Raw genomic sequence first — 12083 nt, 5'->3', positions numbered from 1 at the left:
TGGAGCCAACAGGTACAATTAAGCCTCTTGAATGGACAACCTGAAGGGAGAATGAGGTGCCAGGATGCTCTGAGCAGCCTCCTTCCCCTGTGCCATCAGATCTAAAATGAAGCTTCTGGGAACAAACTCGTCCCCTTTCTTGGGTGTCACATCTGAGCTGGTCTCAGGTGGCTTTTCAAGCACCGGGATCTCATGAAGCCTCTGAGGACCAAGCCAAGAGGAAGCAGGAGCCAGGAAAACCCTTGCCAGCAAGACGTGCCACCTTGTCCTCCGTGTCCCAGGCTGGGCATGGCAAAAAGCAGCTGCCCCATCCCCTGGGGGAGATGCCGGCGGCACCAAGGACTCGAGCCACGTCTCTGCATGATGACCAAATGAGACGGCCCCAAGGATGAAAATACTGCCCTTGCTCCTGAGGAGCTACAGCGGGCAGGAGTGCAACCCAGAGCACTTCAGTTTAGGAGACTTTATCCATGTAGTCTCCAGAAGGGCTTTGGCTGCCAACCACCAGCGGGCCGGTTTTGTCTGGAACGTGGTCTAATGAGTCTCTTGGTATTTTAAGAAAGGGAATGTTTATAACAAAAGAACACATTTATTCACTTCTGTTACCACCCGTTTTCTGAATCACTTGTATTTTTTTCCTCAAGGCTGTGTCCTGCCCAAGCATCTGCTCCCCACCTCTCCCTCCTCCGCTCCCTGGGGCGGGCTGAGCCATCCCCCGGCATCCGCAGCCACAGCATCCTCCCCGGGCAGGAGCCGGCGCCAGCACGGCCAGGAGCACGGCATGGACGTTTTCCTCACGCACGGTGCTCCCAAGCACGGCCGTCCGCTGGCTCTCACAAGGAGGCCGTCCTTCACTGGAGATAGGCAGTGTAATTACAGCAAGGCTTTTAGAAAAACTTGCAGAAATCAAGGGAACCATTTTCTGCAGAACAAGCAATCAGAGGGTTATTGGCACTTAGGAGAGCGGGGAGTTTGCAGAGACGAGGAGGCAGAGATGCAGCTTTTGAATCCTCCATGGCAGATGGGCGAGGGGACGAGCCGCAGCTCCCCAACAACCTCCCAGCCTTTCCATGGAGGACACCGCTCTTTGATCCACAGAGGACGTGTTCACCGCCGGCAAAACCAAATTTGCCCTGTTTAGTGGTGAAGTCAGAAGTTCCCCATTGCAAAGCCACGGCATCGGTTTTCTCTCCCACCTAGAGTCCTTGGTGGGCACGCACGGTCACCAAAACCAGCGTGAGGAAGAGCCGTAGGGAAGTGGATGAAATTTGCCCTTTGCTGATCCCCACAAAAGCACGCCCGGTTGGTGTCCAGCATTTTAGGGTTCACTGGAGGCTACAGAAAAGCCAGACCACGCAGACAAGCCAGGTACGTCCTTGTGCCACGCTGCCGCAGGCTGCCGGTGGCATCTTCTCCTGGCCAGCATGGACATTATCAACGTCCCCACCGCTGCGCCTGTCAGAGGCGTGCGGCAAGATCTCGGGATTGATTTTTACAAACACAGCGGCTCGCTTTGGGATTTTCCCCATCTCTTCAAACCTAGGGACTCCCACGGAATCCTGTCCATCCAGACAAGGTTCTTCTGTTGCATTCACCCCTCTGGAATCTCAGTTAAGAAAAAGGATATTTAGGCAAAATTGAAGTGGGTGGGCGTGAGGAAGGTAGGGTTTGGCTCCAAACTCCACGTTTTATATGAGTGAGTCCAAAGCAGAAGCCTGCTCCTTGGTTGGTGTCCACAGTCCATGCTCCAGCACCATGCCAAGCAGCGAGGGAAGGTGCCCACCACGCAGGTTGTCATCAACAAGCCAGGGCAAAAAAAAAACCAACCCAGATCAGAAAATTGCATCAATCGTACAAAATGAAGCAGACGTCTCAGACCCTGTGATTTTTAATGACACATTAGTGACAGATTGGGACTTTCCTTTTTTTAAAAGTGTGTAACCTTTGAACTGGACTGGAAACTTCATCTGGTTCAGCTCTTCCCGCTCAAGTGTCGGACGGGGTGTCGAGAGCCTGCTCCTCGGGGACGGCACACGGCATCCGGCACCGCTTGTGAACTTCACTGCGGCTTTTCCTCTTGCATTTAAAGACTAAGTGGAGCGATTAAGAGAGAAAAGCTGGCAGCATCTTCCCAGCCTCTAGAGCAAACAGCGATGGAGATGCTCTTGCAGCAGACAGGTCCTGGGCTTTTAAACTGCTTTTAAACCCTTCCAGTACTTTGAAACCTGATAGAGGTTTAACTCTTTGCTGATCTTCTCTTCCGCACCTTTGCTGCCCAGCTGTGCGTCTCACAAAATGCATAACGCAGAAGAGATCCAAAAAGGCTAGGAGATGTGGCAGGAGGGAAACGCACCTAAATTTAGTCTTTTCTTTTTAAAAAAACTCATCACTAAAGAGATCCGCAGCGGGAAGGCCACTGCCCGAAGGGGTCTGCATTGGGAGCAGCGGCTGTTGCTATGAGAGTTGTTGCTACGGCACAGCTCCCATCCTCTTCCTACAAACAAAACCACCCATCACCAGCAAAGGAATCAGTCCTCTTACCTCCCGCTGCTCCAGGGAGGGCTGAGCAGGCGTGTTGTACCAGATAACACACAGCAGCAGCATAGATTTACTTTGTACTTCTCCAGATTGAGGTTTTTCTTATTTCAGAGACCGAAGCAGAGGTTGAAGATTCCCAGCACTGGGCACCAGGCAGGCACGGGGCAAGATGGTCCCTGCCCCAAAATAAATTGTCCTCCAGACAGACCAAAGTGGGCAGGAAAATGGGAGGTAAAGGGAAAAATGTTCATGAGTTAAAGCCCAGCCTCCTGGACCCCAGGTGAGTGTCCTGCATCGCCCCCAGGTTATTATCCACCTTTACCCACTCAGTAGGTAACGTAAAGGGGTAACCATACCGTTATCATCCCTTTCCCAGCTGGCTTGCCATTCCCCAAAAGGAGAGTCCTTGTTATTTTCTTGCTGGAGACGATCTAGAGAAGCCAAAGAAAATAAAGTCGTGATAGTGCAGGTGATCAAAAGCAGACTTACAAGCAACTGAGCATTGCTCGTGTTAGTTAATTCAGATTAAGCATTCACAACGGTAGAAGAAAGACATCATATTCAGGGGTGACTGTGATATTGTGAATATCACCACCATCACCCGAGCCCGTGGGGTGCAGGGCAGCAGCTGAACAGTGCAGAGCAGCGACGGCACAAGAGGCTGAAGCATCACCTCCCGTTGAACCCGGGGACCAGCTCTTTGCGAGGAGGAGGTCAGTGGGACTCACACAGCCGGAGCTACCGTGATTTGTTCCCAGCAAAATCACAACTCAACCCCATTTTAAATACTTCTAACAGGACCCCTTGCCAGCAACTTGCTTTCAGGCCACGTTTCCACAGGTGAATCCTGATTACCCGGTGGATGCTCTCCCCCAGCATCATTCTGGACAGCAAGGAACAGGGGTCAGCACCCCCCAAAGGCATGTTCTCCCCTTCACTTCTGACTTGTAAGAGGCCAGACAGGATGATCTAGGAGCTGAATTAATCCCCTAGAGATTTTTCCCAGCTCACTGAGTTTCGGTTGCCTTCAGATCTGGGGATCCCATTAGTTTTCCCCATAAGGCTCAGACCCCCACATGGGGTCCAGCAACCTGTGCTCTGCTCCCATACCTAGCGGGGACCATTTGAGATCTAGGGGTTGCAGTTTAAAAAGTGTAGTCCCATCCATCCTTCTGCCTCCACCTTTGGTCCTATGTCACAGAGTCAGAAAATAATAATAAATTAAAAAAAAACGTAATGAAATGGCTTAACTTGTTGCTTCTGCCATCCCGGTGACCCAGCCATGCTTGGATTCCTCCCATTGCTCCCCAGAAATGTTCTCCTCCCTCCAGGGAGACCTTATTGTGGCCTTTCAATACTTAAAGGGGGCTCATAAGAAAGATGGGGACAGACTTTTCAGTAGGGCCTGTTGCGACAGGACAAGGGGTGATGGTTTTAAACCAAAAGAGGGGAAATTCAGACAAGATATAAGGTAGAACGTTTTTACGATGAGGGTGGTGAAACTGGCACAGGTTGCCCAGAGAGGTGGTAGATGCCCCATCCCTGGACACATTCAAGGTCAGGTTGGACTCTGAGCAACCTGATCTAGTTGAAGATGTCCCTGCTCGCTGCAGCGGGGTTGGACTAGATGACCTTTAAAGGTCCCTTCCAACCCAAACTATTCTGTGATCCTATGATTCTTGCAATTTCAAGGCAAAACCCCTTTCCCATTGTGGCTAGCCAGCCGTGTCCTGGTGCTTTTGAGCCATAAATGCATAGGAATCACTAGCCAGGTAACTAGATGTTTGTGCCAGACTGTGTACAAGGAGGCAAAATCTCCTTGCAGCTCTGGCTAGCAGAAACCATGGACGCCCTCCAGCCTGCAACTGGATCTCTGTTACATTTCATTTGGCCGCAGAGGTCATTACAGGCCCACAAATGATCCAACCGTCCTTTTAAATCTTACCACAGGCCTAATTAACTGCAATAAACCAAACTGACTAATCTGACACAGCTCCGATGCAAACTCAAAATTGAAAAATCAGATGCTTGCTGTGCGGTTGTTGCTGCCCACGGCTGCTCTCCTTCCCTTCTAAGAGCTGCTCGTGCCTCAGAACCAGGCGGGCTTATGAAAACATCTCAGCAGACAAAATCCAACCATCAGAAAACCCACAGCAGGGTGGCTGAACCCACAACCACCTGTCCACCCTGTTTCACCCCTCTCCTCACCAGGCACCCTTGCGCACGTGCTACCCCTCCGGTCCACCTCTGCCCCGTGACCGGGCTGGGCTGCAAGCCCGTGCTGGCCACAGGGAGAAGAGGCTAACAGAAAATTTCAGGAAAAAAGGGAAAATGAGAAGATCCCTCCATTCCAAGCTGGTGTCTTGTTGTGGACTAAAGGTCACCAAGAAGCTCACATGGGAACCGCTGCAAAAACTCATCAAAAACTGGGCACACACATAAGCCAGGTTCTCTTTTGTGGAGTGTAAATACTTGCATGACATTATGGGAGTTCAGAGCTCTTTTTTCTGATGGACTAAGACCACCAGCTGTGCCTAAAGACACAGTAGACAGTTATGCCATGCCCATCAGCCACCATGGCTAAACCATCAACTGTTCTGAGCAAGCACCTTGGATGTGAGACCTGCCAACAGCTGCCCGTCCCCACCATTACCACAACCACAGGATAGCCTGTCCAGTCTCATGCTCTGAGCTAATGACCTTTCAAAGCACCAGAAAGGGTTGGGCTCACCTGGGAGACCCAACAAGCAGGAGGAGATAGGTTAGACTCTTCCACCTTCTCCCCCAGCACATACAGATAACCTTCCTCTCCAGCATGAGCCTGTAGAGCCCCGGACTTCTGCAGAGCTACATTTAGGAACAGTAAGGTTTCAGCTCTGTTTCCTTATGCCCATAAATTCTCTGCTTGCAGCTTCCACCAAGACCGTGACCTTCACAACGAGCACTTCTGAACTGCCCCACACCAGAGGTGGTTGCGTTTCAGCAACAGGAGAACTAACGGTAAAGGATGGGTTTGGTCTAAATCGCTGAACACCGGCCTGGGCTGTTGCCTGCACTCTCTTAACTTCTGCAGGAGCAGAATTAGGTCACACAAAGCACTTCCAAAAACCCAGACGTTAAACCTCAAACTCTGTAAATGTCAGTGCTCTTCTAACACGTCAAGCTCCTGAGTTGGCAACGGTGAGGTCACTCAGCCCCCCGGCCATGGGCAGTGCCATATTGCAGTCTGTGCAATAAAGCGATTGCGTTCACGAGCCTCCCTGAACACCCTGGGCTGGCTGTCCATGCCGACCCACCTACTACGGTGTCTGCTTCCCCCTGGTTCCCAGCACTGAGCGCAACAGAGACAGTTTCTCCCAGCCCCTGCGCTTGTGCCAGGTACCACAGCAGCCCCGAGCAGCCGGATGCTGCACAAGAATGGAAAAAATCCCACTCATTCCCTGCCTCTGAGTCAGAGCAAGCTCAGAGGACAAAGACGTTTGGAGAATGTAGCTGCCAACTTCTAACAGGCTCTGGGCTCATGAACACAAAGACCTTCCAAAGACTTATAAATTGCATTGTGTCCTGAAAGCTTTTCCACAGGAAGAGCAGAAGACACATTCCTGCACCAACACACTAAAGTAGGAGAGATGATTTGCTACACAATGGCAATGGACAAAGCTTTCAAAAAAGCCCCAAAAACCCAAAACTGAGATAGAAAGGTAGACCACAACGCATTCTAACATTAAACACCTGGAAGTTTCCCAAGTCCAAAGCCAAGCTGGTCATCAGTGCTCTTATTATAACCCATGGTGAGATACAGGTACCTCCAAAACCTTCCAGCTGATGTCTCTCTGCAGGCACCAGCAGGAGCCCACACTATGGCCAGCTTAGACTTGGGCGAGTAGCCAACAGCCCTAACGTGGAACAGTTCAACCTCAACAGTTGAAGTGTGACAAGCAAATTAAATTAGTTTTGCCAGGAAGGACCCAGCAAACTTTACAGTAGATAAGAGTAGCAGCTCTAGTCCCCCCATATCCCCCCATATCCCCCCATATCCCCCCATATCCCTGTGGCTGACATGATTTGGGCTCTCTTTGCTGGAGGACAGCAAGCTGCAGGGACCTCAGAGACTCACCATGCCCAGCGTGCAGGAGAATTCACCCAGGAAGTCATGCTCATACAGCTGCGTGCTTGACTTGTCCTGGTCAAACAGGGCAAACTTGAGCTTCTGCACTTCTTCAAAGTGGTAGTCGACAATGAACTTCTTGGCGAAAGCTGGGTTGAGGTTGTTCACGGCTGTCTCTGTCCTGTCGAGCTGCAAAGAAAAAAAAAAAAGGCATTTAGGCATGTGCATCTTGCATCTTTGTCTCTGCCTTGTCTCTTCTCTGACTTCAGCCAGAGCCACCCAGAAACCCTGCAGTGACCATCAGAGAATGAGCGCACCAGGCATTCAGCAGAGCCATCCCTAAATGGAGGCCGTAATACCCGGTGTACGCAAGGTGGGATCCATCTAAACGAGTAACGGCACTCCATGCAGAGAGCTGCATCCCCGAGGACGGGGTGCACGGGGCTGTACCAGCCCACCCCAGCCAACAGCCACCCACCCAGCCAAGGCTTGGTGTGGACTCAAGGCTCATTGAAGCCAGAGTCTTTGCTGGCTTCTAACCCCTGTTCTTGTGGGAGTTGATGCTCTCACACACCTCCGATCCTCAACCATACGCTCATAGCTGTAATGCCAAACCTGTTTCTTTCAGGCTGTGCAGCTAACAGCAAGGACAAGCAAAAAAAAAAAGTGTCACAAGCCAGAACAGCAACCCTCTAGCATTTCCCTCTAGACCTCAAACCAAAACATTCATGTGGCTTCTTCTTTCTTGGCCTTCCATGGAAAAAAAGAGAAAAAAAAAAAAATCACCACAGTCCATTTTTCATAGATTTCGTCAAGCATTAGGAGAAACAAGAGGCTGGAAGGACCCAGAAGACAAGACTTCAATAGACTTTGTCATCCTGAGCTATTGCGAGCAGGCTGGAAGAAATGATGTCTCCAACAGCTTGGAAGGGCAAGCACACAGAGGATGATGGAAACTGGAAGGCACGTGGGGAACCTGCTGTCAGAAGGGAGGCACTACGGCGGTCTGCAGAATCCCGCAGCCCAGAGCAGCGATAAGAGCAGAGGAAACTTGGCAGGCAGCCGGTGGAAGTGTGGGTTTACGACGCAGCATGGCACAGGCAGACAGAAAGCCTTGCGTGAGCCAAAAAAATAAAAATCCCAGGGACAGCCACGCCGGAGATCCTGGGATGCTGCCCTCTGGTAATGGAGCTTCAGTCCCACACCCCATAAGTCAGACCGCAGGAGGGCTGGGAGGATGGTAGCACCAGCCGGGCTCCCACTGTGGGCTCGCACAGACACAGCAACCCACAATTTCAGCCAAAGTAACTGAAACTGGGAAAACAAGGCCAAAAAAAGCTGGTGTATTTGCTTCTGGAAGTCAATGGCCAAGGAGGGTCTGAACTCTAATGTCAGGACCCATCATCCCACCAAACCATCCTCCATCCTGAGAGGCACCAGGAAAGGGCAAGTTTGGAGCCCAATGACAGAACTGCAGAATTATTAAGGTTGGAAAAGACCTGTAAGATCATCAAGTTCAACCATCAACCTGACACCACCATGCCCACTAAACCATGTCCCGTAGTGCCACGTCCACACGTTCCTTGAACACCTCCAGGGATGGTGACTCCACCACCTCCCTGGGCAGCCTCTTCCAGTGCTTCACCGCTCTCTCAGGGAAGAAATTATTCCTGATATCCAGCCTGAACCTCCCCTGGGGCAACTTGAGGCCATTTCCTCTTGTCCTGTCACTTGTCACTTGGGAGAAGAGACCAACACCCCCCTCCCCACAACCCCCTCTCAGGTAGTTGGAGAGAGCGATGAGGTCTCCCCTCAGCCTCCTCTTCTCCAGACTGAACAACCCCAGCTCCTTCAGCCGCTCCTCATCAGACTAGTGCTCCAGACCCCTCACCAGCTCCGTCGCCCTTCTCTGGACATGCTCCAGCACCTCCATGTCCTTCTTGGAGTGAGGGGCCCAAAACTGAACACAGCATTCGAGGTGTGTCCTCACCAGCGCCGAGTACAGGGGCACGATCACCTCCCTACTCCCGCTGGCCACACTGTTTCTGATCCAGGCCAGGATGCCGTTGGCCTTCTTGGCCACCTGGGCACACTGCTGGCTCATATTCAGCCGGCTGTCAACCAACACCCCCAGGTCCAACATGCAACATACCCTTATGAAGCTAAAATGGGCAGAAAGAACGCTGGTGGCCCAGCCTGAGTGCTGAACGAGAAACAAACACCCGCAGCCTGGGGGAAAACCCTCCAGCAAGGAAACCAAGAAGGAGCTTTGTCAGGAGAGCAGCTGCTGATAGCGGATTGATATCGTAAGAGGTGGCAGCCGGTTTGGCAAAGGGCGTCCTGCTCAGGCAACCCCATGGGAAGCGCCAACAGCTCCGAGTATCCGAGCTGGAACAGCCATGCGCCCACCAGAGCTGGCAGAGGAGCTGGCAGCATCAGCCTCTTGCCACATCGCCCTGTTATCCCAGGATATGGTAATAGGGGCTATTAAAAGAGAAAGAAAGGCAGGTGCTTGCCAGCATGATTTATCAAAAGCTGCTGCCCTCAGTGCCTGGAAAAAACATCCCATCCACCTGCAGGACAGCACGGAGCCCCCGGCCATGCCACGGCCCCGGCCAGCACCCTGCCTCGTGTCACAGCTGGGATACCCGGTGCTGGGCAAGGCTGAGCCACCTGTGCATCCCAGGTCCCAGGGCAAGACCTCTGCAGAAAGCAGCCCCCGTGCCGGCATCCCTGGGTAGCACCGGGCTGTGGGACGGCGGGATGTCTGCCAGAGCTGCGGAGCCAAGAATAAGTATGGCAGAGCAGAAAAAAGACAAGAAAAAAAAAGGAAAAAAAGCGGAAAAAAAAAAAGCAAACACATACCTTAGTCCCAAAGAAATTCATTCAGCACAGGAGGCAGGTTTTGGAGGAACTGAGTGGAAATGTGATGAGTTTGCTATATATACCAACTAATCGCAGTGTTTCTTGAAGTTGGTCTCTCTTAATTGCCAAGAAACGACTAAAGTAAATGCTGTGTTCCCAGAATAGCCACCTGCTGCACTCCGGGGAGTCAAATACATCAACACCAGTGGGCTGTAAGCTGGCCAGGGCCATGCAGCTTCACGCAGAGCCTTCCTCCTCTGCTGCCATCCCGTACAGAAGGACCCCAAATGTCTGCTCAGAGATGCGGTGGACCAGGAGCAGTGGGCATCCACGGGCTCTACCTTATTTCACAGAATCACAGAATCATTAAGGTTGGAAAAGACCTGTAAGATCATCAAGTCCAACCATCAACCCAACACCACCATGCCCACTAAACCATGTTCCCTTTCAAGCCTAGGAGACGAGACCGTGCGGGCAACAGAGGTGGATTTTAGCTCCTTCCGTGTTCTCTGTACTACTGGGAAGCCGGGGACCAAGTGAAACCAGTCGTCCCGCACCCAGGCACTAGTTCAAAGGAGGTAACTTGAGGTCCCATCTCCAGCTTTGCCCTGGAAGGGGCAGCCCAGGGAAGGGGAAGAGAAAACCCAGCCAACATGTGTTGAGCTAACCCTCCGGAGCGATGGGGCTTTCTTCAACACCCAGATTAACCCAAGCGTTTTATCTCCTGCTTATTGTCAGTGTGAAGCACAACAAAATCACAAGCCCCAGCTTCTTGCTGCACATGGTTTGGCCTTTGATTTGACACCGCACCGGTCACCTTGCCCGTGACCATCATGTACGAGACCTCTTCACACCACCTCCACCAGCAGACAAGCACGCCATCACCTTCTGCCTTCCCCTTCGCCCCCAGGGCTTCACACCTGTGAAGAGCAGAGGTGGCTTGGCCACCCAAGAGTAGAAAAGCACGAGGGTTTTTAAGAGGCAAGCAGCCTAATTAAAGATTTCTGTTTGGATAAGAGTCTTGATTCTATAAATCAAGCACGAAACTGGGAAATCATCTCCAGCGACAGCCCTTGTGTTCAACGAGAGTCCTCCAACATCCGAACGGAGGTTGGCTAGAGACCTTCAAGCATCCCCAGCACAAGGCGATGCTTGATGCTCCAACATGGGGAGATGCTCTCCCAAGCGCCAAGGAAAGCTCGTGCAGAAGGCGCAGGGCCGGCAGGATGACTCAGAGTGGCACAAAGGCAGCGGCGCGGCTGAGTCATGTGTCCCTGCTCCCGGCACCACAGGCCAGGTCTTACACGGCTCCTGTGAGATGACATCACTGGGCAGAACATTTAAACATCACCCATCTTCATGTCACTTCTCGGCCTGTGGTTTATTGTCCCTCCCTCCTCCACCCCCTCCAAGGCTGATTCACAAAGATTTTTTGTTTCCTATTAAGCTCAGTGAGACAAAATAATTGTATTTGGGAACAAATGTGACAGCTAGAAAGAACAGCGAGCAGAAACCTTTCTTTTGGCATCAGCTGGCACCTCAGCCCCACCACCCAGCTCAGACGCTGGCACCACCGCGGCTGGGGCTGGTCCTGGAGGAGGAAAGCCACCTCCTAAACCAGGTCTGATGGTTGGGACGTGTCGCTAACCCGGTGCGGAGGATGCAGGGGCAGTGTGGCGGGATGTTGCTGAGCCGCTGCTGTCCCCATCCGTCCCCTATGTTTTAGCTATGTTATTAAGGCCACCGCTTTCAGACGGGAAAGACGTTCGTCTTAGGGCAAGAGGCACATCTGCGTGGCCAAAATCCATGCAGGACAATGCAGGCACCCCCAGGGAAGCTCTGAACCATGGTGGCATGAGCTGCCAAAGGTCCACCAAGTACCCCATAGAGTGAGGCTCCCGCAGGCAAGCCCACCTCTCCTGGTCCTCCCCGGCACCCAGCCGCAGCCCAAACCCATGCGCCACTACTGCCAGGCGTGGGTGCGGCGGGACCTCAGTCCCGGCTGTGCCCCCGGCGTGCCGGTGGACCGGGGCCAGCTCCGTGGCGTGCGACCACACCACACCACGTGCCAGCTCGCGCAACATGCTGACCTCCGCTGAAACGACAGCAGCGGAGCGCCAAGCAATCTGCTGTTCAAGGCGGACGTCCAGTGCCTATCTTATATCTTGCCAATTAAAAAGAAGCTAAAAATAGCAGAGGAAAGGAAAAAAGAAAAGACCCCACAGACCACAAACTTGTATCGTAAAAGAAGGTTTGGAATCAAAACTGCTGGACTGAGACGTTACTGACAGCAAGAAAACATTCCTGAAAACTACAATCAGGTCAAAGAGCTGACATCTATCAAGGCTAGAAAGCTCATTAGTCTCATCCAAGCTGCTGAGCAAAGTTAATCATCGCAGACCATGGTAAGGTGAGGTTTGCCCCTACACCCTCCCTGCTGACAGGGAGGAGATCAGCTGCAGGACACCTTAGGTGATGCCCATTGATTCTCCAGCTCCTTGGCCAAGCGCTCAAGGCTGCCCAACTAGTCCAAGTATCTGAAAAATGAGATCACCTAATTTCCCAGGAACTG

The 12083-nt window shown here is 52.2% G+C and overlaps 1 protein-coding gene across 1 annotated transcript in view; it reads right to left on the bottom strand.

The window, feature by feature from the left end:
- CPNE2 (copine 2) overlaps positions 1-12083 on the bottom strand; it is a 44106-nt gene that overhangs the window by 28794 nt on the left and 3229 nt on the right. Inside the window, exons 2-3 of the mRNA XM_059825022.1 lie at positions 6656-6835; positions 2895-2969 (exon numbers count right to left, since the gene is read on the bottom strand). Coding sequence (XP_059681005.1) covers positions 2895-2969; positions 6656-6835 — 255 coding nt within the window. The remainder of the gene's footprint in view (positions 1-2894; positions 2970-6655; positions 6836-12083) is intronic.

Source organism: Gavia stellata, chromosome 15 (genome assembly GCF_030936135.1).
Source record: "Gavia stellata isolate bGavSte3 chromosome 15, bGavSte3.hap2, whole genome shotgun sequence".
Classification (NCBI taxonomy): Eukaryota; Metazoa; Chordata; class Aves; order Gaviiformes; family Gaviidae; genus Gavia; species Gavia stellata.
This window is presented reverse-complemented; position numbering and strand designations above follow the sequence as displayed.